The 26014-nt window shown below is 35.6% G+C and overlaps 2 protein-coding genes across 4 annotated transcripts in view; both read left to right on the top strand.

Moving 5' to 3' along the window:
- The first annotated feature begins 225 nt into the window (after window positions 1-225).
- Window positions 226-18416, top strand: LOC126746990 (uncharacterized). 3 transcript variants are annotated; one of them, XR_007664059.1, is made up of 13 exons: window positions 226-474; window positions 528-677; window positions 730-982; window positions 1035-1290; window positions 2165-2431; window positions 2497-2677; window positions 2732-3020; window positions 15769-16006; window positions 16124-16226; window positions 16287-16426; window positions 16481-16658; window positions 16715-16925; window positions 18122-18416. XR_007664059.1 is itself a non-coding variant. In XM_050455454.1 (12 exons), the coding sequence occupies exons 1-12, from the start codon at window positions 292-294 to the stop codon at window positions 16838-16840; spliced, it is 2364 nt and encodes a 787-aa protein (XP_050311411.1). In that variant the 5' UTR covers window positions 226-291; the 3' UTR covers window positions 16841-17009. The 3 variants fall into 3 exon arrangements, 2 of the variants coding, with proteins under 2 accessions (XP_050311411.1, XP_050311412.1); XM_050455454.1 differs by lacking the exon at window positions 18122-18416 and having other exon boundaries at window positions 16715-17009; XM_050455455.1 differs by lacking the exon at window positions 18122-18416 and having other exon boundaries at window positions 326-474; window positions 735-982; window positions 16715-17009.
- A 1252-nt stretch (window positions 18417-19668) lies between these two features.
- LOC126747010 (uncharacterized) overlaps window positions 19669-26014 on the top strand; it is a 50029-nt gene continuing 43683 nt past the window's right edge. Inside the window, exons 1-2 of the mRNA XM_050455478.1 lie at window positions 19669-20038; window positions 20103-20591. Coding sequence (XP_050311435.1) covers window positions 19760-20038; window positions 20103-20591 — 768 coding nt within the window. The 5' untranslated portion in view covers window positions 19669-19759. The remainder of the gene's footprint in view (window positions 20039-20102; window positions 20592-26014) is intronic.

Genomic DNA, 26014 nt, shown 5'->3' with positions numbered 1-26014 from the left:
ATTTAATATACGTCACTTTGTAAAAACATGGACGATATGTGCATTATTGTAGCAATAAAGATGTAATATTATATTTCTTATATTTTAAATGCAATGTTACTGTAATGTAACAATATTGCAGAAGTAATATATCAAAAGAATTATTGCTGCAATATAACATGCCGACAAGGATTGAACAAGTTTTTTTTAATTAACTAATTAATATCTGACCTTAAAATGCCAACGTTGACAATCACTGTCAAATTGCTAATTTTTTAAATATCTTACACTAAATTCGCTTAAGTAAAAGACATGTCTGTGCCACTGAAGCAAGACGCTTGCCCTTCGCACATGCTTTCATTGCTAATTACTTGCGCGAGCGATAACAGTTTAATGCTAATTCTGGAAAATGCCAACAGTGACCACTGGATGGCATGCGTAAAAGCCGAAGCGAACGTTAGTTGGGTCCGGATTATTACTAAGGAAGCCCAAGACGTAACTAAGCACCTTTCTACGCAAATCCACGATAAATTGGGGGAATTTTTTAGATATTGGGGGTTAAAACGAACGTTAAGCTGCTACGAGTGAACAAGATATGGCTACCCAGGAAAGAAGGGAGTGTGATACTGTGGCACTGCGTCTTCTTTGTAAATATTGATACAAATGCAAAAAATAAGACTAAAAACAGCATGGGAAAGGTAATAAGACTTTTGACTAAGTGTAGCGACCTAATTTTAATCTATTGTTCAGTACAGGGGTAAAATAAGGTGGGTAGGAGAGTGTGAGCTGACCGGCTTACTGCAGAGCAACAGTCTCAGGTCTCCAGAAATCTTGGAACTGTATCAACTTACCAAAGACACTGACGTCGCCAGTTTAGCTATTGACTTACCGGAAGAGATAATCACTAGTAAGAATATCTCCGAAATAACAGATGAAATACTGGTTTCTGGAAAAAGCACCAATTACCAGCAGCTGATCGATGGCTCAGGAATCGACAAACTTGGTACTAAATTAATGAAAACAAATGACCCGCTCTGATGAGGTTAAATTTGTAGCGCAGGAAGAGATTTACAGGACGATCTTTGTAAATTACTGCTTTCCCGCCTGCTACATGAACCTGCGCGCCTTCACCAAGATCATTCCCGAATTAGGGTGGCCCAAGGCCCAAGTCCCCTTCTTGTTTAGGGCGGCGGATCTTAATAACCGATTCGGGCTGTCGTTTAGGGAATTTCTTTATTTTTTGGCGGCCGTTGACCCTAATACTGGCCATGGGGGTACTGCTGCCGAGCTTAGATGTCGGTACATGTTTAAGTAAGTTATTTTTAATCAGCCACTAGGTTTTGTGAATATTTCAGAAATGGTTATGGAGTCATTTGAGAATCGCATCTATCCTCGGAGATTTCTTTACATTGACGTGAAAAAATTATTAAAGGAGATATCTTTAGTGGTTCGCAAATTACGACTTGATGCTTCAATATGAGATATTCTAAGTGGTTTCTAAGCAACTATGATCAATGATGTCCCCTAATGAATAAAAACCTTGATCCTCCAATATAAGTTTAAAAAGTTCAAATTGAGTGAGTCTTAGACCTTGGATACATTTTCATTGAATTGGTTTAAAAAAAATTATATCAAATACAGAGTATTTTATAGCTTCAGTTTATATAAAATCAATTTATTTGGAAATCCCATTGATATATCTTTCTTTCTTGCACTCATGGAATTCTTATGGGAAGTACTAGAAGGAGTAATTGGATATGCAAGTGCGATACCTCATTTTAAAGGCAATTAAAAATACTTTTAAAAATGAGGAAATCCAATATGGCGTCTTTTTTTTTGCGTCATGCTATAGAGCATAAAAAGTGGCGATGAAAAAATGTCTTTAGTTTTCCGATATCTCTTTAAATAAAGTCGATAGAAGGTAAAAACGAGTTTGACAACATTCGTTTTTTTTTTGGATATTTACAGAAGTATCTGGAACTTTAAAATCAACACAAATTGCGCAACTTTGCCCCCATTTAACCGACCCCGTAACTCTTACGATTTCCGATATCCCAATGTACACCCTCGAATTTGGGACACCCTGTACATGGAAATTAAAGAATCATTAAAATATTCTTAGCAGTTACGTTATGCCTGTTATTAGTGACTAATTTAAAAAAAAGTTATTTGTGTCCTTTTATAGATACTACGACAGGGACAAGGATAACGCGTTAAAAAACGAAGAATTCAAAAACCTCATATTGGACCTAAGAAAGTCGAAAAAACTGCCGGTAGATCCGCCGAACGTCGGCAAAGAAACGATTGAAACGTACAAAGCGATGGGAATCCCCGAGACCCAATACATCAACGTCAACGACTTTTTGAGGGCCGTCTGCGACCTGAAAATCCGCGGGACCTCGCACATTTTTCGCTCCTCCACGGGCATCATGAAGCACCTTAAGGCTGTGAGGTATAACCTCGAGCAAAAAAACTGACATTTTAGATTTAAAACAAAAACAAACAAATGGGTTTTAGTGACAAACAATCCTTAGTGGAGTCCGCTAATACCAAAGCTCCCAGCGCCATCTTGTATAGCATGCCGGCGGAGAATCCCAGAGGAAAAATGACCCTGAGGAATTTGGACTACGAGATCGCCATTCATACCGTGAAAATCCAAAGGAGCGGGGAGGCCATTAACATCGACGAAATGAAGGAGGTCGAAACGAAGAAGCGACAGTTAGTTTTAGCTTAAAAAGTCTATTAATTATAGATCCAGGAAGCAGTATCTGCGACGACCCTTAAACAGCCGGCAAACGAGCATTCGAAACGTTTGTCTTTGGACGTGTTCAGTCAACGTTCCGTACCCAATGAAATTCTGAAAGGGTTAAGGTATTTGACTTCAATTAACAACATAAAAGACACGAAGACTTCGTATACGTGGGGACAACTGGATCCCGCGGTATTCGGCAGGAATCTGATCCAGGTGTGCAACCAGGTGCGGGAGATTTTTAAGAACGAGCCGAGGCTCCTGGAGCTGAACTCCCCCATGTACATTATGGGTAAGAATAGGGAAAAACAAGTAAAAAAAGTTGACTTGATTGGTTATTGATGAGTAGGAAAAATAGATAAGGTATTGGGTCCCAATTGTCAGATTGATCTCCTTTTGTTTCTAAAATGAATACAGGGTGGAGATGAAAACGTGAATCTTAAGACTGTTTTTACACGACGCGGAAGCGGCACGACATGCCGCTAGCGGATTGCCGTTGCGATATCGCGTACTCTGAAAACATCATTTATGAAGTGAAATGCTTTTACACTAGAGATGAGCGGATAGTATCTACTCGATACTTTAATATCTGATACATGCGAAGATTCGAAGTAATCGAATCCTTCGACCCCAACTACTCGTTACTCGAATACTTTTTTAAATCCCAAATTTCCATGTCGCCGGTGGCTGCTTACGCGTACTAAATTTATTTTATAAGTCAAATATTTAATAAAATGGTCAATAATACCTATTTATATTTACCCGGCGTTGTCGCCAGCCGCCACGCACTTGCTTGATACTTCGATACCTTGTTCTTCAAATAGTTTTGAATTTGTCCGTCGTGCCTAATTACTTGATTACTTTTTATTAGCACAAGTATTAAAGTATCATTTTGTAATATCTTACTAAAACTTGATAACCCTCTATTATACTCGAAAAATATAACAAACGCCAATGCAAGCCCTAAATTTAATATAGGTATTCTTATAAAATCTTAATATTCGTCTGTATATGCACTAACAAGTATACAAGTAATGACTACTTTGTAACGAATACAAAGTATCTGATACTTAGATATAAAGTATCAATATCTACTCGATACTGATACTTTCGAAGTAATCGTTGCACATAAGGGTTCTTTTACACACGCCGCGTTTGAGGAGCGATTCATTCATTCAGCAGTTGCGAGATTGGGTGGATTACCTATCATTAGCAGTTCAGTCTGTGCAGTTGTTAAAATGTCAAAGAAAAGGACCTGTAAGTTTGAACCAATTGACGCCGTAGAAATGCGTCCGTGCATTTGGGATAAAAGGATTGACGAATATAAAGGCAAAATATCCATGGATTGAAATATATTGCATTTTGGAGCCAAATTTTAATCAAATTTAGCATGGAGAGAAAAAGAAGTTTGGTAAGTTAATGTATTATTAGTTTATTTTTATTTAAGCAACATTATTTAAAACATTATATTTTTGTGGTTTGCCAAGGCAATGATCCAGAAGGATTTGCAAAATAAGAACTAAAGGCTTCTCTTATGTCATTGGCATAGCGTCCTCCATGACGTGTAGGTGCTGTTGGTAAATCCTGAAAACCTTTAGCTACATAAAAATCCTCCTAATGGTAGCCATCTCTTGCTCTCACTATATTATGAAGTATCACGCAAGCCTTTACTATGTCCATGGCGAATTGTTTTGCAGTATTTATTATTCGATGAAGAATTCTTCATTTGTTACTTAAAATTCCGAATCCACATTCAACATATCTACGTGCTCGACAATGACAGTAACTGAATATTTTTTTTAAATATCCTAGTCATTTCGTCTTCCATATGGTCTTAACAAATGGGTTGTCAGCGGAAAGGCCTGGTCTCCAAGAAATACATACGGCAAAGGGGTGAACTATTTTCAGTAAGTGGAGTTTGTACAGGAATATCAAGCGTATTTTCTTGAACTCTCTTCCAAAAAGATTTTTTTGTTTCCTGTAATATTGAAGAGTCGCAGTCTTTTTCATATGCTCCAATATCGACAAAACAAAAACGATAATCAGCATCCACTATTGCTAAGAGAACAATTGAAAAATAATGTTTATTAGGTTAGATGGAAGAACAGGCATTTAGATATCTGAATCTTTGTGCGCTGAATCTCGCCTTTAAACTATTAACTTTGTAATTGTATTTTTTTTTCTAAAATAAAAAGACCTTTTTCTGTTTTAGCTCGCTGATAGCGTCAATTTCATCGGCCTGATGAAGGCAAGATGAATTTTGCTATGGTAGATTTAGGAACTTTCGAACAGTGTTGCATGTATTCAGTATAACAGATTTCTGTATAGTGACAATCGTCCAGGAGGAAAGACCCAATGCGTTAAGGTTTTTGGACAGTGTTAAAGGGACAATTCCAGTGGATGAAATATCTAGAGGAAGTATACATATATACATTATCTTGCTTCCATTGTTGTTTTATCTCGTGAGCCAGATCTGCGTATTTAGCAAGTTTAGTGTGTGTCGTTTCTAGGACATTATTGGTATTTGGCACTGCAATGTCAATTAGAAAAGTTTTCTTTTGGGCTTTGTTTATTAAGATTATATCTGGTCTGTTTAAAGTCAGCATCCTATCGGTCAAAGCAGTTCTGTCCCAGTAGAGGCAAGAGTCGTCATTTTCAAGTCAAGTTTCTGGTTTGTACTGGTAATAGGGGCAAGTTTCGCCAATTAGATGATAAAGTTTTGCCAGTTCTTGATGAATAATTTTTGCCACACAGTTATGTCGGTGCAGATATTCGGCAGCTGATAGAGATGTGCATCCTGATGTTATATGTTGAATTGTCTTCGGTACGCGCAGGCATTTTCTACATTATTATATTATTATTATTATTATTAAATACATATATCCACTTTTCACAAATTTTTGCACACGTACGTGTTTGCCATCAATGGCTCCCAGACGGTGGGGAAAATGTGCCCTTTGTTCAAATTCTTTAGCAATATGTAACCATTTCTCTTTTGTGGACATCGGAATATATTCTTTTTGAAAAACAAGCCATACATTTTTGCATGTTTCCTTAACAATTATTGCTATGGTAGCGATTCCAAGGCGATATGAATATGAGAGATCAGTAAAAGTATTTCCACTTGCCAATTATCCGAAAGAAAGATAAACCTATATAAATACAAATTTAGAAACTGCGTTTTTTTAGGTTTTTATACTTTATGTAAAAATTGAATTTAAGATGAGTTTGAAATTATTTTTTTTTATTCATATTTCAGAAGATGCTGTGGTGGATAAATGGAAAAATATTAGAGATGCCTTCAGTAAATCACTCAAGATGAAAACAGGCGATAAATATAAGAAAAATTATTTGTACCACGAACATCTCTTATTCCTACTTGCGATATTGGAAAAGGCCGAAACTGAAGAAAGTTTCCATAGCAACGCTGAGGAAGGAAACGGACGAAAATTGTTCACAGACGCATAGTGACAAAGGAGGCGACAATATTGAAGAAGTTAAGCAACCAACTATCAAGAAAAAAAATGGGTTGGACGACGCGGAGAAAGCAATATTAAAAGCCCTGGAGAACACCCAAACTCCTTCTCAACAGAAAGTTAATGAAAATTAATCATTCTTTGCCTCACTTCTTCCATCAGTACGGAGATTAAGCCCCGACGACAAATTGTAGTTTCGGGTGGAAGTGATGCAGTTACTTCAAAGGAAGTTAAACGTTGTGCACCAAGGTCTCGTATCAGCCTCTTCGTATTTTTCTAATTATTCTTTCTCAGGGTCAGAAATCACAGGTGTCACTCCTGCACCTTCGACATCGTATGGATACTCTTCCTTTCCTCAACGTCAAAGCTGCCCTACACCTTCACTCCATTCATCCACTCATACACCTCTCGAATATCCTGTCCCAGTATCAACAATATTAGTAAATAAGATAATCTTTCCGTAATATTTTAAGTTAATTCATAAGTACATTTAGAATTATCCAGTTTGACAGAATAAATTTTCTTGCCTGTCAACGTCAGTCTTTCTTTTGGTAGTATGGATTCCCTCATTATAGTGTTTTGATGTTGGATAGTAGCTTCTAATTGACCAAGAAGATAATGAATCGTTGTTGTCGTTATTGATTGCAACTCATCAAATAGTGTATAGAAAGCCCTTTCTACATATCTGATTTGTAGGATGGGGGGTACCCTATATTTACGTTTCTTTACGTATTTCTGGGACTTTTTTCTCTTCGAATAAAGTAATGATAAAAGAAGTGCACGCCTTCTTTTAATTGTCTTGTTAACTATGCTACACTGGCTAATGACTGACTATAATAAACTTCTGACAACTGTGGATCGTGATCCGCTGCATACGCGGCAAAAAATCGCTTAGTGTAAAAAAGCTTGGGCGCTATCGCAACGGCAATCTGCTAGCGGCATGTCAAAACGGCTTGTAAAAACAGTCTAAGGGTAATTTCATATTTTGAGTTAGGTCATGATGACATTTAAGTAAAATTTTTATGTCAAACTGGAGGATGAATTGTACGAAAAAATTCTTAGATTTTTATTATGAATATAGGCCAGAGGTCTCGCATAAGACCGTTTTAGTACAATTTTTCTATAAAACTGGTTAAAAGATACAGTAGAGCCTTGTTAATTCGTACTAATAAAAACCACGGTGATTCTGTTTAGTGAAAAATTCGGACTAGTGAAGAAGTTTGTTTTAAACAATTTAATGTATACAAACTTCATTTATTTATTTATTGATTTCAATATACGGCGGCGCTAGTTTACAAAAACAAAATACTAGATTATATATCAATATAATACTAGAATTACAAAAAAAATATACCAAGATAAAACCTCTGAAAAAACAATCATCAACAAGACTAAAAACTTAACACTATCCAAGGAACGTAGTTTGAAGTCTAAGATTATTTATTTTTGATTTGAATGACCGTAAGCCGCTGGAAAATGGATCCGAACTATTTTCATTTAAGAAACGCAAAGTCCTAGTCAGTGGAGAAAAAAAACCCATAGTTGGCCGAATGAAAGGGTAAACGAAACATAGGAAAGTTGATCCTTCTTTGACAGGTGTTAAAAGGAATTGCTTCCAAGACGGTAGGACAATGATATAAACCATTTAAGATCTTATAAAACGTTAAAGCATCAGAATAATTCCGATAGACTTTAAGATAAGGGATATTAAATTGGACACTGATAGCATTATAGTCGATGTAATAATTACGAAAAATATTAACTTCAGCTCTATAAGCAAGGGATCGTAAAAATTTTCTTTGTACAACCTCAAGGCGTTCAATATGAGAATCATAATAAGGGGACCAAATTACAGACTCATACATCATCAAGCAAGGAACGTACCAAAGAGTAATAAAGTAATTTGAAACAGTAAGGTAAAAGATTTACACTATTTCTAGTGATAAAATTAAGACTACGCATAAGCCTGTTAATAATATCTAAAATGTGTGGCAAAAAAGTTAGGTTGGTATCGAAAAGACCACCTAAATCTTTAACTGTATCAACTAACTTGAGTTCGTTATTATTGCTTGTGTATTGATAATTAATAATTTTATTAGAACGACCAAACGAAATATATACACACTTAACATTCAGTTCCAGACTATTGCTATTTAACCACTCAGCACCACTATTTAAATCCAATTGAAGTAGCTCAGCATGAAGATATGACTCAATGGCTTTATACAGTTTAAAATCATCAGCAAAAGCAAGATGCTTTGAATGAACAATTACATCTTATGAACAAGTGGAAAAAGATCGGTCCAATATGCGAACCTTGAGGCACGCCTAAAAACACAATACCATTAGAAATATAATTATTTATCTTGACCAACTGTGTGCGACCAGTCAAAAAACTGTGACAAAATTCGACCAAAGTCCTACCAAGGCCCATAGTCCCAAACTTCTGAACCAGAAGCCTTCGAGAAGTCTGTATACACACTATCGACCTGTACAGACCTCTCAAAAGCACCAATCAAATCATATTAGTAAGTCAACAGGTTAGTCACCGTAGATCTACCCTGACAAAAACCATGCTGATGATCACTAAGCAATCGCCTACAGTGCCATGAAAATCGAACAGAAAACAATCAGTCAAACAGCTTAGGAACTACAGACTGAATACACACACCTCTATAGTTAGAAATATTAGTTCTATTGCTTCATTTTTATGAATTGGTGTTAAAAAGCTTGCCTTCCACTAATCAGGAAGTTTGCCTGATATCAAGCAAAGATTAAAAAGGTGATGCAGAGGCTTAGTCAGAGTGCACATACAGTTTTTAAGAAAAACAGATGGGATACCATCAGGGCCAAAAGAATTTTTGTTAGGAAGGCGTAAGATTTCATCAAATATGTCCAACAAAGAAAAAAAGATGCGATTTAAATCCAGACTGTAATCAAATTTATAGTGAGGAGCCTTGCTGACAGGTTGCCTGTATGTAGTTTATGTATTTTTTTTAGTATGTTTCAGACCTACGTAATCTATTAATGTGTTTCCAAAATGAAGAAGGATTGTGAGAAATTTTAGTATTTAATCTTTCAATATATGACCTAAAACATTTATCACGAATTAACATAATCCATTGGATCCTATTTTTGAATTTTGTGTGAGCAATCTTTTTTTGAATAACAAGATTCTGTAATTTTCTACTAAACCAAGTGGGAAAATTAGATGATTTAAATTGTTTAATTGGAACAAACATCTTAAAGAGCATTGTAAAAAATAACAATCCATTTATTAATATCTTTCTGATTATACTGTATCCCAATACATGCTAGCAAGGTAATTATTAATGCGGCAACAAAATCATAATAATAAACATCATACTTAGATTTAAATCACAATTAATAGGAATACTTATTTCATAAGCAGGATGGTGGTTTAATGCCAGTGATAAATTTTCAGTGGCATATATGACTTCAACATCTGACAAACTTGAGAAAAACAGATCAAGAAATTTACCAAACAAATTTGGCAAGCCATTCCAGATTAAGATAGTTACAACAACTACATAGCACATTTGCAGTTGATATAGAATCAGCTCAACACGCAGTCCGTTCACAGAGTTCCTCCATACCGCAGATTAAATCACCACACAATAGAATATCACAACTAGTATGAACACTCACAAGATCAATGGATGTAGAGGCAAATTTCTCATAAATTGATAAAGGAGAAGCTGGAGGGATGTAGACAGCACCAAAAATGATTGTCACTGCATGATACAAGCACAAATATGTGTTCCAGGGTTGAATCACTGGTCTGTAATAACCCGGCTTTAAAACATTTACGAGAAGCAATCAAAGTGCCTCCCCGTATTTGTGTAACTTCGATCCTGACGGAAAATATTGAAATCAGTGAACTTTAACTCAGAGTCCAGAAATTCAAAAATTACAACATCATATATGCAACTGTTGACAGCATTTTACAGATCAGCTATTTTAGTTCGCAAACCACTCGCATTATGAAAGTAAACATTTAGTTTTTTTGGAGTTTGCTTAATAACATTATTCCTTTCTGTTCTGTACGTGGGCGCAAAGTTCTTCATACGCATTTTTTATTTGTTTACGTTGAATAGGTGCTAGGTCAGCTTTTATTTTAATTTGAAAATGATCAAGTGATTTACGATTTTTTAAAACAGACGATGCCAGCTCACTATTAGGGAAAACCAGTTACATACTTCTTGTCGTGATCTAAACGAACTTTAGATTCTTCGGAATTACTCTCAGGGACATCATAAAAAAAACATTCTTGGATCTGGAAGCTCTATCGTGCATTTCCTCGTAAATCTCTGCAGGGGTCTGCTTAGCAGCCATGTTATTTTATTAAATATATACAATGGTAAAATGGGCATTTATTGAAATATGAGGCAAATCATTAACATAGATTAAGAATAAGAGAGGTCCCAAAACTGATCCTTGAGGGACACCTATGCTATAGTCTTTATTTCATTGGAGCTTTGGACCTGAAAGTTAACAGTCTGCACTCTTCCCATCAAATATGAGTGGACCCACTCCAAGATCATTCCCCTGAATCCATAAGCCTCCAATTTACTCAACAGTATACAGTGGCTGACGCAGTCAAAGGCTTTAGATAAGTCACAGAAAACAGCGGCAGCACAATCACCATTGTTTAGTCCAAGATATAACTTTTCCAAAAAATTGAAACTAGCATCAGTCGTGCTTAGGGATGCCTGAAAACCAAACTGCTGTACACTTATAAGGTTGTGCATAAGGATTGAATGAAAAGGATTATTGGATCACCACCTTTGTATAAAGGGATGACACAAGCTTTTTTAAACAAGAAGGGAAGGTACCTGTTAAAAATGAAGAATTAATAGCTTCGGCCAAAACCTCCAAAGCTGTGTCTGGGAGAGCTAACAGAAGAATACCCAGAAGAATTTTTATTTTTAATTTGTCCAAATAATTCCCGTATTCCTAATGATGAAACCGGAGCAAAAAAGAAGGCATCCGAAACAGACAAATGATCCACATGATCAGTGCAAGCATCATAATTCATGTTATGTCCAATATTGCAGTAGAACTCATTTATCTGGCTAGCATCAAGGATTAAAGTCTGAGATGATGAGTTGGTTTTGCCTCTTAATTTGTTGACTATTCCCCAGGACTCCTTTGATCTATTTTTTTAATTTAAAATACTCTGTTGATTTTATGACTTTCCTATAAATTTTCCGATATTTATTATGAAATGATATAAACTGTAGATTTTGAGAGAACTACTTTCTTATATAATGTAATGCCTTCATATTTTTACTAGATGTTTTTATACCTCTTGTAATCCAAGGTTTCTTTTCTTTACATTTCATAACTGTTATGGGATAGAGTATTGTGGAATTCCTGAAGTGGACCATCAAAGCTTAGGGCCCAATGGGCCTCCATACAAATTAAACTGAATCTTTTAAAATTTCTTTTGGAAAATATACAACCCACCCTTTTTTGAAGTTCACCTTGACCATAATGTTCAAGTGGCAATGATGCAACGACAGCCTCATGATCTGATAATCCAGCATTTACCGTATTGCATTTCACACTTTCAGTATCAAAAGACGACCTACATACATAAGACGTACGTACATATATATTTATATTCGATGAGAAACATTTATATTAGAAATCAGCAAAAATTCTAAAATTGGCCCTAGCTTCACGTATATGGGTCTACCTCAAGGGTCTATATTAAGCCCTCTCCTCTTTAACATGTACACTACTGATGTACATAATATAAAGTTCTTTCAGTATTATCTGCATATTGAGGCAGATGACATCTGCATATATAATACTTAATGTAAAAAAATATGAACAATGTATAAATAGCTTACAAGCAATGTATAGGAAAATATAAAATTGGCCATTAGCAAATGGTTTTGAGATTTCTATAAATAAATCAAATACATTATACAAGCCACAATACTCCCTAAAATGAACCATGTTTATGTAATACAAAATATCAGATTACCTTATACAAATCAAGTAAAAATGTAGGAGCATTTTTCGACGAAAAAATTACTTGGAAAGCCCATATTAACAGCATATATTCTAAATGTGAAAAAGGACATAACTCGCTAGTGAGGATCTAAGGTAATGGCGGCTTTAATTTTCTATATTACATAATATCTATAATTAATTATGAATGTTATTTTTATGGATCTGCATCCAATAGCTTACTATTAAAATTAGATGCTATGCACCTGTTAAAGCACTTTTATTTAGTTAAAGCATTAGACCCTCTCTTGGAATTAAGACGCAGCTTGTTGTGTTCCATGTTTCTAAATACAGAACTTTTATGCAAAATTTAAATGTTAAACACTTATGAATTAACCGATAAATATTGGCGTCTTAAACAATATCCAGCTCTATGTAAAACCTATCAAAAGTTTTACCCAATGTTAGAGCTAATTACCCCTTTTGATTTTTTACAATTTGACTACTTATGTATATACCCTTTATTTACTGACTATCCGATGATTAATAAAACCCGCTTAAATTAGAATTAAGAAATCACTTTGACAGCATCCAAATAAATACAAATGCTTCAAAAAATGACGAATGTAATGGAGCAGGAATTTATATTCCTCCCTTAGATATTAGATACCAATTTCAAATCGATAAACATTGCAGCGTTTACATCTGAAGCTATTGCTGTTATTAGGGAAGCACTTAATTTTTGTTTAAAACACAATGTCTGTGTGACTCCATGTCTGTACTTCAAGCAATTGAAAATGGATACACATGGTCAAATAAAGTAAATCCTATAATATGGGAAATTACGAAATTAATTAGATATATAACATATCAGAATAAAAATCTAGCATTTATGTGGGTTAAAGCACATGAACGAAATTGTCGATACGCTAGCCAAAAATGGAGTAAGTCAAGGAGAACCCTTATCATTATTATTATTATTATTATTATTAAAAAAAGCTATAGCCACTAAATGGAACAAATCACAGGAAAAAATTGTAAGGAATAGCAAAGAAATTACGGTAAGTTAATAACAAAAATATCTTCCAAATACTGGCATGAAAATCATAATGAATCCAGGCGTTTTGTAACAACAATTATCAGAATGAAATTTGGACATACTAGTTTCCCAGTCCATCTTAATAAAATTCAAGTTTTACCATCGGATGAATGTATCGTCTGCAACACTACAGGAGACTTAATCGCATATTTCTAGAGTGTAAAAAATATATTCAACAAATTGAAGCATTACTATTAAAACTTAGAACAGAATGTAAAGTTCAATGTGCCTTTAATGTTTTGCACTTACTGGCCCTCGAAAATGTTAAACTTTATACGGCTCTAATTAACTTTCTAAACCAAATAGGACTTAAATAAAGTATTTTCCAACCATCCTTATATGTCTAATTCGTGGTCAACTTTGTGTTTTTGTCGAATTAAAAGTCGCCCTGATAGACCCCAGTGAAAAGAGTGACTATGTCCTTTATGTTTAGCATAGGAAACAAAAACAAAATTAATATATATTTAAGGCACATCCTATTTAAGTTATAGAAGACACATAAACCTTGTAGATTGAAGCAAAAAAAATATATTTAAAAAAATGCACGAAATCATTGTAAAACATAAGCCCTATCCTTATTTTTAATGCAGGGAAATATTTAATATAAAATATTGTTTTACTAATCTATTATATCCGTAAAAAAATTGCATCCGGCTGTATAACTATCGCCCCATGCCAAAAAAAAAATAAATGAGTTCAAATCAAGAATGTTTCTTATAGAGAGAGGAGCATGTTTATAGATTTTCAGGCTCAGATAAATCAATGAATGCCTGGTAAGACAAGTAGTGGATATGGGCAGGAGAAATTCATTCACATGTGGGATTTTTCAAGGAGACTTGACACACTTGTGAGTCATGTTTCCAAGATAAATAATGATTAGAGTGTCAGGATCCTTTCCGAAACAAACAGAGGTCTACATGAAACTCTTGACTCAGAGGAACAGAGATGCCTAACTGCCTTCTTTCGTAATAAAAATATTATATTCAATAGACCCTTGCCACCCAAACCCCAGAATGGCAACCCATATTTGATATGTGAATCTATCAAGGCAAAGAACACATTCCCAAGTTCAGGTTTCCCAATCCTGAGACTACTTGGATGCAAGATTTAGAATATAATCATTAAATTTTAGTTGAACACCCAAGAACCTGCAACTCTTTCTTTTAATTTGTTCTGTAGGGGTGTCATCAAACATAAGATTGCTCACGTTACACTTAAAACCCAAAACGAAAGATTTTTTGGCATTAAACATAAGTCTGTTTGAAGTATACCATTCTCTAACCATTGCAACAGGTTTAAGTCAAGTTGTAACGTAGAGGCCTCAAAGAGTAAAAAAAGCCTGTGTAAAAGAAGAAACTGTAAAAGAGGCCTCAACACTGATCCTTGTGGGACAACAAATTTAACTGTTCTCCATTAAGACAGGCAAGTCTCTGAGTGCGATGAATTAGATGATAATACCTGAGGCACTGTAGAGGAACACCCCTGAACCCGTATCTGTCACGCTTAGACCGCAGTATCCTATGATCCACACAATCAAACGCTTTGGACAGATCACATGAGTACCTTTGGCTTTTTGGAATCCAAACTGATTAGTTTATAAAATCTTATCCTGGGACCAAAAACTCGGAATTTTGGTCTTTGTTAGTGTCTCCAATACCTTAGAGAGTCTGGACAGAATCGAGATTGGACTGTTTGTAAGCTGTGTAAACCTGATTTAAATTACCGTCCTCATGCAGAGGAATAAGCGATGCTCTTTTCAGGCACAGAAAATATGCTAGTATGCCATCAGGAGGAATTCATAACATATGCCAAAGCACTCAAAGCATTCTGCGGTAAAGACAAAAGAAAGTTCGCAGAAACACCATCAGATCCCAAAGATTTGTGGTTTTTAATGCTCATAACACCCTCCAGAACTTCAGTATTGTTCGTAGGAAGGAAAAAGAAAGAATTAGGAATTGAATTGATAACTGGATCCCTGCTACCAGAATTAACCTCCAACAGCTCTTCAACCATATCACAAAAATAGTCATTTAATTCCAACTCTGGTGTGGCGGTATGGCGAGATTGCGTAAACTTGTAACGTGGTAAATCTACCATAGAGTAACTCTCCCGATAGTAGTTTCTTTTAGCAACCCTCATTACTTTTCTATAAATCCTCCTATAGTTTGTAAAACATGAAACCAGAAATTCGTTTTTATAGTAAGTCAACACAATTTAGTCAGGAACCTAATATTGAGGGAGATGTTCGCAGACCAATCGTTATCCATGGCTTACATTACTTATATCTAAGCATTTTAATGGAAAAACTGCGATCAACTTTGTCACAAATTACGTTATAAATGGATCAAACAATTGATGTCATTATTTCTGCATTTACTAAATTATAATATTAGCGATGTACTTTCCTTGATGATCTTTCCTACTCATCAAGTAACGGTAAGACTAAAATTCCCTCTATAATAATATTATAATTGGCTTACCAGGTGACTTACACGGCAACGTGAACGACTTACTATGCTTCGAAAGAACCCTTTGGCACATTGGCCCCAATTTGAGCCCCTGCAACTTACTTTTCCTGGGCGATTACGTGGATCGTGGGTCATTTAGCATAGAGACGATATCGTATTTGCTCTCTTACAAGTTACAAAGCCCCACTAAGATCAATTTGGTGCGCGGGAACCACGAGATTAGGGAGGTGCAAAAGATGTTCACTTTTTACAAGTAAGTCTCTATATACAGTCGCCCGAATGAGTTCCGCTTACAAATATATTTAAGGATTAGCGTGTTCTGAGAAGAACTTTTCTGGGCGACCGTAAATGTTTTTTTTTTTTTTATTAGAGAGTGTATACTGAAACTGGGTGAGAAAATGGGAAATGAAGTGTGGAACGCGGTAAATAACGCCTTTGATACCATGCCTGTCGCAGCAGTGGTGGACGGCAAGGTTTAATTAATTAATTAATTTCTTCTGATTAATTAATTTATAATTCGTGATTTTTTAAAGATTTTTTGTTGCCACGGTGGCGTACCGCCCCCGTGGCTTTGCCCAATAATGACCGCCATAAACGACATTCCAGTGGTCCTCAGTCAACCGGACACACAAAGTTCCTTGGCCTGGGAACTCATGTGGAACGACCCGGTGAGGTAATAAAAGTTTGACGCTCCCTGGTCTGTTTTTTTTTTAATTATTTATTTTAGGCCGAAAACCGTAAATGACAAACTGGCCATGGAACTATTGGCCAATGAGGGTTTCGCAGTTAACACCCGTCGTGGTACCGCTCATATCTTCAGCGTGGAGGCTCTGGAGCGGTTTTTGAAGGCGAATCAGCTGACGCACTTGGTGAGGGCCCACGAGGTGGCGCAGGCCGGATTTCAGGTTTATTTCTTGATAAATCGATTGCGTGAAATCTGTAGGGAAATTTGGGGTTTTAGGTGCAACAAAAGGGGCGACTTTTGACGGTGTTTTCGTCGTCCAAGTATTGCGGCGGTAATAACGATGCCGCCTGCGTTATGGCCGATCAGGGCAAGTTGAGGATATTGAGGCTAGAAACCGATTAGAAAATCAGTAGTAGTACCGTGTAAACGTTGTCAAAATATTAAGTTCCTGGTAAAAGCTTGTGGTGTAAATTAAGTCAGTTGTAATGTGAGTGTAATGTGACTTATTTATGTAATGGATTTTGCTACAGAGCTTCAATAGGCACAATTAAATTTATTTATATATTTGTAATTTGTTTGAATCATTTTTATAAAAACTATTGATAAAGCGAAATTCAAAATCAGTCTTAAGATAATTGGTTGCCACGTAGTTAAAGCCACACTTCTAAATTCGGACTCCAATTGAGTAGGTTTACAACGAAACTTGTAAATAATTTAGGGCGTGAAATTTGGGGTTTTAGGTGCAATAAAAGGGGCGACTTTTGACGGTGTTTTCGTCGTCCAAGTATTGCGGCGGTAATAACGACGCCGCCTGCGTTATGGCCGATCAGGGCAAGTTGAGGATATTGAGGCTGAAAACCGATTAGAAAATCAGTAGGGGTGTTAAGTTTACCGTGTAAACGGTGTCAAATTATTAAGTGTCCTTTTTAAACCTTGTGGTGTAAATTAAGTCAGTTGTAATGTGAATATAGCGACTTATTTATGTAATGGATTTTGCTACAGAGCTTCAATAGGCAGAATTAAATTTATTTATATATTTGTACTTTGTTTGAATCATTTTTATAAAAGCTATTGATAAAGCGAAATTTAAAATCAGTCTTAAGATAATTGGTCACTACGTAGTTAAAACCACACTTCTAAATTCGGACTCTAATTGAGTAGGTTTACAACGAAACTTGTAAATAATTTAGGGCTTGCAATTTGGCGTTTTAGGTGCAATAAAAGGGGCGACTTTTGACGGTGTTTTCGTCGTCCAAGTATTGCGGCGGTAATAACGACGCCGCCTGCGTTATGGCCGATCAGGGCAAGTTGAGGATATTGAGGCTAGAAACCGATTAGAAAATCAGTAGTGGTGTTAAGTTTACCGTGTAAACGGTGTCAAATTATTAAGTGTCCTTTTTAAACCTTGTGGTGTAAATTAAGTCAGTTGTAATGTGAATATAGCGACTTATTTATGTAATGGATTTTGCTACACAGCTTCAATAGACAGAATTAAATTTATTTTTATATTTGCACTTTGTTTGAATCATTTTTATAAAAGCTATTGATAAAGCGAAATTTAAAATCAGTCTTAAGATAATTGGTTGCTACGTAGTTAAAACCACACTTCTAAACTCGGACTCTAAATGAGTAGGTTTACAACGAAACTTGTAATAATTTAGGGCGTGAAATTTGGGGTTTTAGGTGCAATAAAAGGGGCGACTTTTGACGGTGTTTTCGTCGTCCAAGTATTGCGGCGGTAATAACGATGCCGCCTGCGTTATGGCCGATCAGGGCAAGTTGAGGATATTGAGGCCAGAAACCGATTAGAAAATCAGTAGTAGTACCGTGTAAACGTTGTCAAAAAATTAAGTTCCTGGTAAAAGCTTGTGGTGTAAATTAAGTCAGTTGTAATGTGAGTGTAATGTGACTTATTTATGTAATGGATTTTGCTACAGAGCTTCAATAGGCACAATTAAATTTATTTATATATTTGTAATTTGTTTGAATCATTTTTATAAAAACTATTGATAAAGCGAAATTCAAAATCAGTCTTAAGATAATTGGTTGCCACGTAGTTAAAGCCACACTTCTAAATTCGGACTCCAATTGAGTAGGTTTACAACGAAACTTGTAAATAATTTAGGGCGTGAAATTTGGGGTTTTAGGTGCAATAAAAGGGGCGACTTTTGACGGTGTTTTCGTCGTCCAAGTATTGCGGCGGTAATAACGACGCCGCCTGCGTTATGGCCGATCAGGGCAAGTTGAGGATATTGAGGCTGAAAACCGATTAGAAAATCAGTAGGGGTGTTAAGTTTACCGTGTAAACGGTGTCAAATTATTAAGTGTCCTTTTTAAACCTTGTGGTGTAAATTAAGTCAGTTGTAATGTGAATATAGCGACTTATTTATGTAATGGATTTTGCTACACAGTTTCAATAGGCAGATATAAATTTATTTTTATATTTGTAATTTGTTTGAATCATTTTTATAAAAACTATTGATAAAGCGAAATTCAAAATCAGTCTTAAGATAATTGGTTGCCACGTAGTTAAAACCACACTGCTAAGTTCGGACTCTAATTGAGTAGGTTTACAACGAAACTTGTGAATAATTTAGGGCTTGAAATTTGGGGTTTTGGGTGCAACAAAAGGGGCGACTTTTGACGGTGTTTTCGTCGTCCAAGTATTGCGGCGGTAATAACGACGCCGCCTGCGTTATGGCCAATCAGGGCAAGTTGAGGATATTGAGGCTAGAAACCGATTAGAAAATCAGTAGTGGTGTTAAGTTTACCGTGTAAACGGTGTCAAACTATTAAGTGTCCTGGTAAAAGCTTGTGGTGTAAATTAAGTCAGTTGTAATGTGATGAGCTTAAACACGATAATTAATTATAATAGTTTCCTAAAAACAATCTCAGGGCCTTTTGTCAAAATTGGATATCAAAAAAAAATATACGATGTAAATGAAGTCAATGTTTATCTATTAGGGGAAAAAATTTGTCATGTAAACCTACCCATTTACAATATGAGTATAGTAACTTAATGATAGATCTTAGTACGTAGCAATAAAAAAAAATGTTTTATTCGAAATAATTTACTTATGGAATTAGTTTTGTGAATAATTTAAATGTTTCAACCTGCTAAAAGGTTAGTTACATTGCCTTAGCAATAGCGCTAGCTCTAGTGTCGCTACGTTGCAAAGCCCTAAAATGTTCTCCTCTTTCTGATTGGCCGAATTCAAACATTTGACACCTGTCAAACATTTTCAATTTAACGACCATTTTGAAAGCAACATAAATACATTATAATTTTTAGCCTTTAAAATATAATAAATATTTGTATTAATGGAGTGCACTACGGGCAGGCCGCCTATGGACAATCCTGGCTTAACAACGTTTAACAGTATCAGTAATGTATTTAGCGTGGGCACTTTACCGAGCATAAACCTGACCACACAAGGAAATAACATGGAGAGTCGATTCTCCATGATGAACCACACAAGTACAAAGAATGGAGCCATGGAAAACAAATATTCTAGAATGAAAAAACTGATTGCTGCTATAGAAAAATACATGGAAACAAGAACAGAAGATCAGGCGATTGTTATCAATCAGCACTTACAAGTAAGTGTGCGGCAGCCACACAACAAGGATCTCAATATCCTCCAAGAACCCCTTTCTATTTTAGGCCCTCAGTTTAGCATTAGACAGCAGCATATTCGACCCTCACACCAATATAGCAAACAACTTCTTCCTGAGCTTATATGAACTCTTAGTCATATTAGAACCGAGATCATTAACCAGTTGGTACTGTGTAGATGTTTTAATAAATGTTTGCAAGAACAATGCTGCAAGGCAAGTACTTATTACAAATTACCACTTTTTACCTTGCATTGCTCGCATGATCGGGGACCAATTGACCATTGAGAAAAAAACAAGACTTTTGAAACTTATGCAAGACATCACTTGGGGCATTAAAATCCATTGGCAGCTGCCCCATTTGCCTCATTTAATGTCAGTTTTGTGTAAGTGGATCGAGAAGAACCAGGAGCCTGAAGTGGTCACACTGTCTTTAGGAGTTTTGGTTAATTTATGCTATAAAAACTTGTCCAGTCAGTCGGTTTTGCAGAGAAATGTTGACCTCAAGAAGTTTATCAAGATGTGTCTAGTGTTAAAGGTATGTTTTATTATTTATTGACTTTGATTTAAATATTAGTAGGATTATTGCACAAAGTAATGTGAAATAAATAATAGAGACACCATATATTTATTATAACCATTACAAACACCAACTAAGGTAATTACAAGTAATGGAACAGAAAATATATATAACAGAATTTAACAAGATACCTAATAAAAACAGTTAACGGAAGATTAAATAAAATACTAAAACTAAACATAAGCTAATATACAAATTGCTTCAAATTCATAATCAAGTCACTCTTAAACTGATTTTAGGCAGATAACCACAATTTATTACATTCCAAACAACTAGGGTGAATTCGCCAGTGCTCGGATAGGTAACGTGAAAGTGAACTTTAAATTGATGCCAAAAAAAATTTTATTTGTTGAAACCTTACAAATAAGGGTTTGTTGTATAGCTTAACGTTTTCTTTACATAATGGCTAAATTAGACATTTTATACGATAACTTATGTATTTTTAAAAAAAGTATATCCAAAAAATTTGCTTTTTTCCAGTGAAGGGACAGCGCCAGCTAGTAGTTGACCGGGCTATGCCGGTTGTCGGACAGCGCTGATATCGCACAGAGCCGTAATAAAGAAATTATAGATTTCAAGATCCGAATAATAAAAATCTCTTAAAAACAAAAAATTTTATTAAATAAAATATAAAACCCTTAAGGAACAGAAATAAAAGATATAAAATAAATCTTAAATATTTCTAAAACAAAACTTATTACTTATTACAATACTGGCAGCAAAATAAAAACAAATTTCTAGAACAAGTAAACATCTGTTATTTATGCGTCAATACAAAGATCACAAATAAAATCCTGATATTGAACATCAGAATATTGTAAACCTTTGAATTTTGTACATCCCATGTGATACCACCTAGGGCATTTGTCGCAACCAACATTTTTGTCATTTTCGTCTTCGTCGTCACTGTCCAAAAGTTCTTCACAATTTACACTCCTTTGCTTATCATTTTCTAAGTTAACAAGGTCATTAAGATTTTTCGTAGCTAATGATTTTCTATTTTGCACTGTTTTTTTCCTGTTTTAGTTTCACCTTCATCTTTTTTTTTCTTCCTTGAATTTTCCTTTTTCTCTTTTTGTCTTAATTTTGCTTCATAATGTTTCCTCCATTCATTAGATGAAATTGCACTTGGAAAGTTACTATTTCAGTTTTCTTGATTTTCTTTTCTAATGGTTTTGGAAACCTAAGATGTTTTTGAAAAGCCAACTCAACTTTGGTTTTGTATTTTGTTTTACTGTCACTTTCTGATTTTTCTTTATTTGTAATGTTTTTGTCCAGTGTATTTTTTCCTGTGGCTTCAATTACTTTAAAATCGGACGTAGATGGTTGAGGGTCTTCATCAGTAACTGCCGTACTTTGCAACAGACGCTTTTCCGTTGTAATACTTTTAGTTTTGTTCGCATTTTCAATTAATTGAAGATTGGATGTAGATGGTTGAGGGTTTTCATAAATATTAACCATGCTTGGATTGCTTGGCAATAGACGATTTTCTAAGACCACAATTTTGGGTTCATCGTTAGCAACTGGCTCCAATATTCCGTCATAGCCAACCTCATACTCAACTTCCATCACATTTTCTAATAAGTTTGGTTCCAACATTTCATCAATAAAAACTTCTTTGTGTTCCTCTAAAATTACGTCAGGACGCTCGACCTTTTCTTCTTCAGCTTCATCTATTTTCAACATTATTATCATATTTAACAGAACATCAATATCAATTCCATTTTCCAGCAAATCCGGTTCCAAAATAGTTATCACTTTTGATGCACTTTCTAAATCTTTTAAAGTTATTTTGGTTTTAAGGTTTACCGTTTCATTAATGTTGTGATTTTGCTGCATGTCTTCAAGCGTATTTTGTAGGCATTTACTGTAATCTGGGGCCTCTGGGTCAAATGGATAAAGTCCACAAGCCCTAAACCCATTTTTTATGTTGGTCGGCATGTTTGGGTGTTCTAAAACCTTAAGGAATGAATATAGGACAAAACTCACTTTTAGTAACAATTTTATTGTGTTCTGCTTGCCATTCTCGTACATATTGTCGCCAATATTCTTTCATAGGCTTGAATACTGCTGGCTGAATTAAATGAGTTGCATTTGGGGGCAATGCATAAAGGATAATTTGATTTTCGTCACAAAATCGACTTACTTCCATAGACATATGGGAGCGGTGGCCATCCACTAAAAATAAATATCTTGTTCAGTCAACCAATTATTGAGGCTGTTGGCAACAAATTCAAAAAATATATCCGAACGCATCTAACCTGACTAAGATTTTCCCAAAACCCAATGTTCAGGCATGCTGTCTACGACTGCTTTTGGCGGCCGTACATAAGGGAAAACAACTACAGGCGGACATATTTTGCCATTGGCTGTAATTGTCATTAGAACCGTGAGATTCTCCTTCTCGTTTCCTTTTTTTACATTATATACATTATGACAGCACAGTCAGCATTTTTCTAAATTTTGGAATCATAATTTAATATATTCTTTGGTTATTTTGGCTCTTGAAGAATCCAGTGATTCTGCTAACGTCATTGCCAATTTTGGATGTCTTCTTAGAAATCCAGACCCAGCTCCCTATTCACTCGCGTGTTATCTTGGCTGGAGATTTTAATATTAATTATTCAGAGGTTTCCTTACCGCAAAGAATTCCTCTTGATGGAATCTTCAAATCATTTGCACTCACCATGCATGTTAATGCACCCACTCGTATTTCGTCCTCTTCATCGACCATTATTGATTATTCCTGCAGTAATTTGGACGGTGTTACCTGTTCAGTGCAGTCAGTGGGTATATCGGATCACAAGGGGGTGTATGTCCAGCTCCCTGGTGACTTTAAAAACAAATCTGGCCGCCGCATTGGGAGAGTGTTTAGTGGGAACAATTTGAATTTATTTTCTCAATCTATTTCGTCTGTTAACTGGAATGCAATTCGGGTTGCTCCACAACCATTTTCTTCCTTTTATTATACATTATGTGATAAAATAAATATCTGCTTTCCCTCGGTTAGACTTAAATCCAAGAGACGAAAACCATGGATCACCGCCGGACTAAAAACATCTGCCCAAAATTTGCGATGCTTAGCAAGACTTCGCAAATCTATTGACAATCAATTCATCAGGTCTTATTTTCAGGATTATCAGAAAATTTATAGGCATCTGATAAAAGTCAGAAAGGAACTGTATTACAATGAGCGCTTAGATTCGTCCGGTAACAGACAGAAGGAAAATTGGTTAATCATTAACGAATGTAGGCAGTCTTCTCGTCGGCGGTTGGTTGAATCGGACTTGGGGCCCGATGATTTCAATGACTATTTTTCTAAATATTGCTGAGAAGTTACTGGAAGCAGTTCCCAGTGACGGCGATCCATTGCAGTATCTTAATCGGAATGCTATCAACCAATCATTCTTTTTCCACCCTGTAGATGCCACCGAGGTCCTTGAAACAATTCAGTGCGTGAAGAATCATAGGTCTTCGGGTTGCGATGGTATCTCTTCACGTCTGCTGTCACTTCTGCCTGCGAGCGCTTTAGGTGCTTTGGTTTGGGCAATCAATCAGTCATTTCTTCAGGGCGAGTTCCCATCCTGTTTAAAGGAAGCTATGATTATCCTTCTTCATAAGGGTGGTAGCTTGGACCGACCCTCTAACTTCCGTCCCATATCAATCTTGTCTACCCTCTCCAAGGTTCTTGAGCGGCTTGCAAAAAAGAGAATTGTCCCTTTTTTGATCAAATGCAATGTGCTGTCCCCTAATCAGTATGGATTTCAGTCATCTAAGGGCACGCAGATGCCATTTTCAGATTCTTGGAGAGTGTGTATCTATCTATGAACTCCAAGGAGGCTGCAGCAGCAGTGTTCTGTGATCTGTCCAAGGCCTTCGATTGTGTGGATCATAGAATACTCTATATGTCAAAGCTTGATTTTTACGGATTTAGGGAAGTGGCTTTGGGGTGGTTGAAGTCATACCTGTCTGGCCGCACCCAGAGGGTGGTTGCATCTGGATTTTAGTCAGGGATAGCACATCTTAAATGTGGTGTACCTCAAGAGTCAGTGTTGGGTCCTATTTTATTTTTATTATACGTTAATGACTTAAGCTCTCTATCAATGCATGGACTAGTGGTTCAGTTTGCCGATGATACTACAATTCTGTGGCATAACAAAGATCAAAAAGTAGTAAGATCTCTCATAGTAGAGGACCTTCACAAAATTAAAAGAGTGGTGCATCTGCAATCAGCTTGTATTCAATGTTGATAAGACTTTTGTTCTGGGCTTTAAGTGTAATGTAGAGGGTTTTTTGTTTGACGAGCAAAGCCCACTACATGGTAGGGATTATTGTCGATTTCTCGGCCTCTTCATTGATGAGAGCTTAAGGTTTGACAACCACGTTTTAGGCCTCGCTGCTAAACTTTCTTCGGATTGTTTTGCAGTCAGGGTTGCCAGGCATGAGTTGGGGGGGTTGTTTGTTCGTTCAGTTTATTTCGCCTTAATAGACTCTAATATCCGTTATGGGTTGCCATTTTGGGGTTTGTGCTCCAAGGGACTCCTTAACATAATTTTTACTATTCAGGAAAAAGCATTAAGGTATCTGTGTGGTGTTGGTCTGAGAGTCTCTTGTAAACCTCTTTTTGTAGCTGAAAGAATTTTAACAGTTTTCTCACTCTTTATATTGGAATTTGCAACACTCATACATAAGTCCGTAAGTCCACCATCCTGCACCAGTCATAATACTCGTCAAGTGGGCAACTTATCTCTTCCAATCCCCACCTCCTCACTATAAGTCGTAAAATATTTAATCATGTTCCTTTTTCGATTAGGACTGTTACAGACCTTAAAAAGTTTAGGAGAGAACTAAAGAAATTAATCTTACCAAAAGCTTTCTACAGCATTGAAGAGTATTTTAACGACTCATTTTAATATTTAAAATTAATTATATATCTGTTGATCAGATTTATTTTATTATTTTTTTTTTAATTGTTCTTGTTTTATGTTGGAACTCGCCTTTTCTTTTCTTCTTTTTTGGTTTTTTCTTTGATTATATAAAATATGCTTCTATGTACAATCAAAATCGATTCTGTATTCTGTTTTTGTCCTCTATCCTGTATAACCAAATAAATACTTGTATTATAAATTCTAGGATTAGGAAGCTTTTAGCACAAGTTTGTAAACTTAGCAAATAAAGTATATTTTGACTTTTTTGACTATCTCTAGAATTATTAAAGACTGAATCATTCAAATGCATCTCTCAAGGTAATCCACTTGAACCAGATTTGGAACATATAAATTGACAAAGGGGGTCAGAATTAATATTTTCTTCAATATACTGTTTGTCAACCTGAAAGCTTAATTTGATGTTTTATTTTTTTTTTTTTAGTTTATTATACA

The sequence above is a fragment of the Anthonomus grandis genome, chromosome 18, assembly GCF_022605725.1.
Source record: "Anthonomus grandis grandis chromosome 18, icAntGran1.3, whole genome shotgun sequence".
Taxonomy (NCBI): domain Eukaryota; kingdom Metazoa; phylum Arthropoda; class Insecta; order Coleoptera; family Curculionidae; genus Anthonomus; species Anthonomus grandis.
The sequence above is the reverse complement of the archived record's forward strand: the minus strand, read 5'-3'. Positions and strand labels throughout refer to the sequence as shown.

What these genes read in the sequence shown, in the direction of transcription:
- LOC126746990 (XM_050455454.1), top strand. Translation starts at nt 292, where the DNA reads ATGTCTGTGCCACTGAAGCAAGACGCTTGCCCTTCGCACATGCTTTCA. An exon ending in TTACTAAGGAAGCCCAAGAC is followed by an intron (nt 475 to 527) that starts GTAACTAAGCAC and finishes GGAATTTTTTAG; the next exon opens with ATATTGGGGGTTAAAACGAA. An exon ending in ATGTGGAACGACCCGGTGAG is followed by an intron (nt 16,427 to 16,480) that starts GTAATAAAAGTT and finishes TATTTATTTTAG; the next exon opens with GCCGAAAACCGTAAATGACA.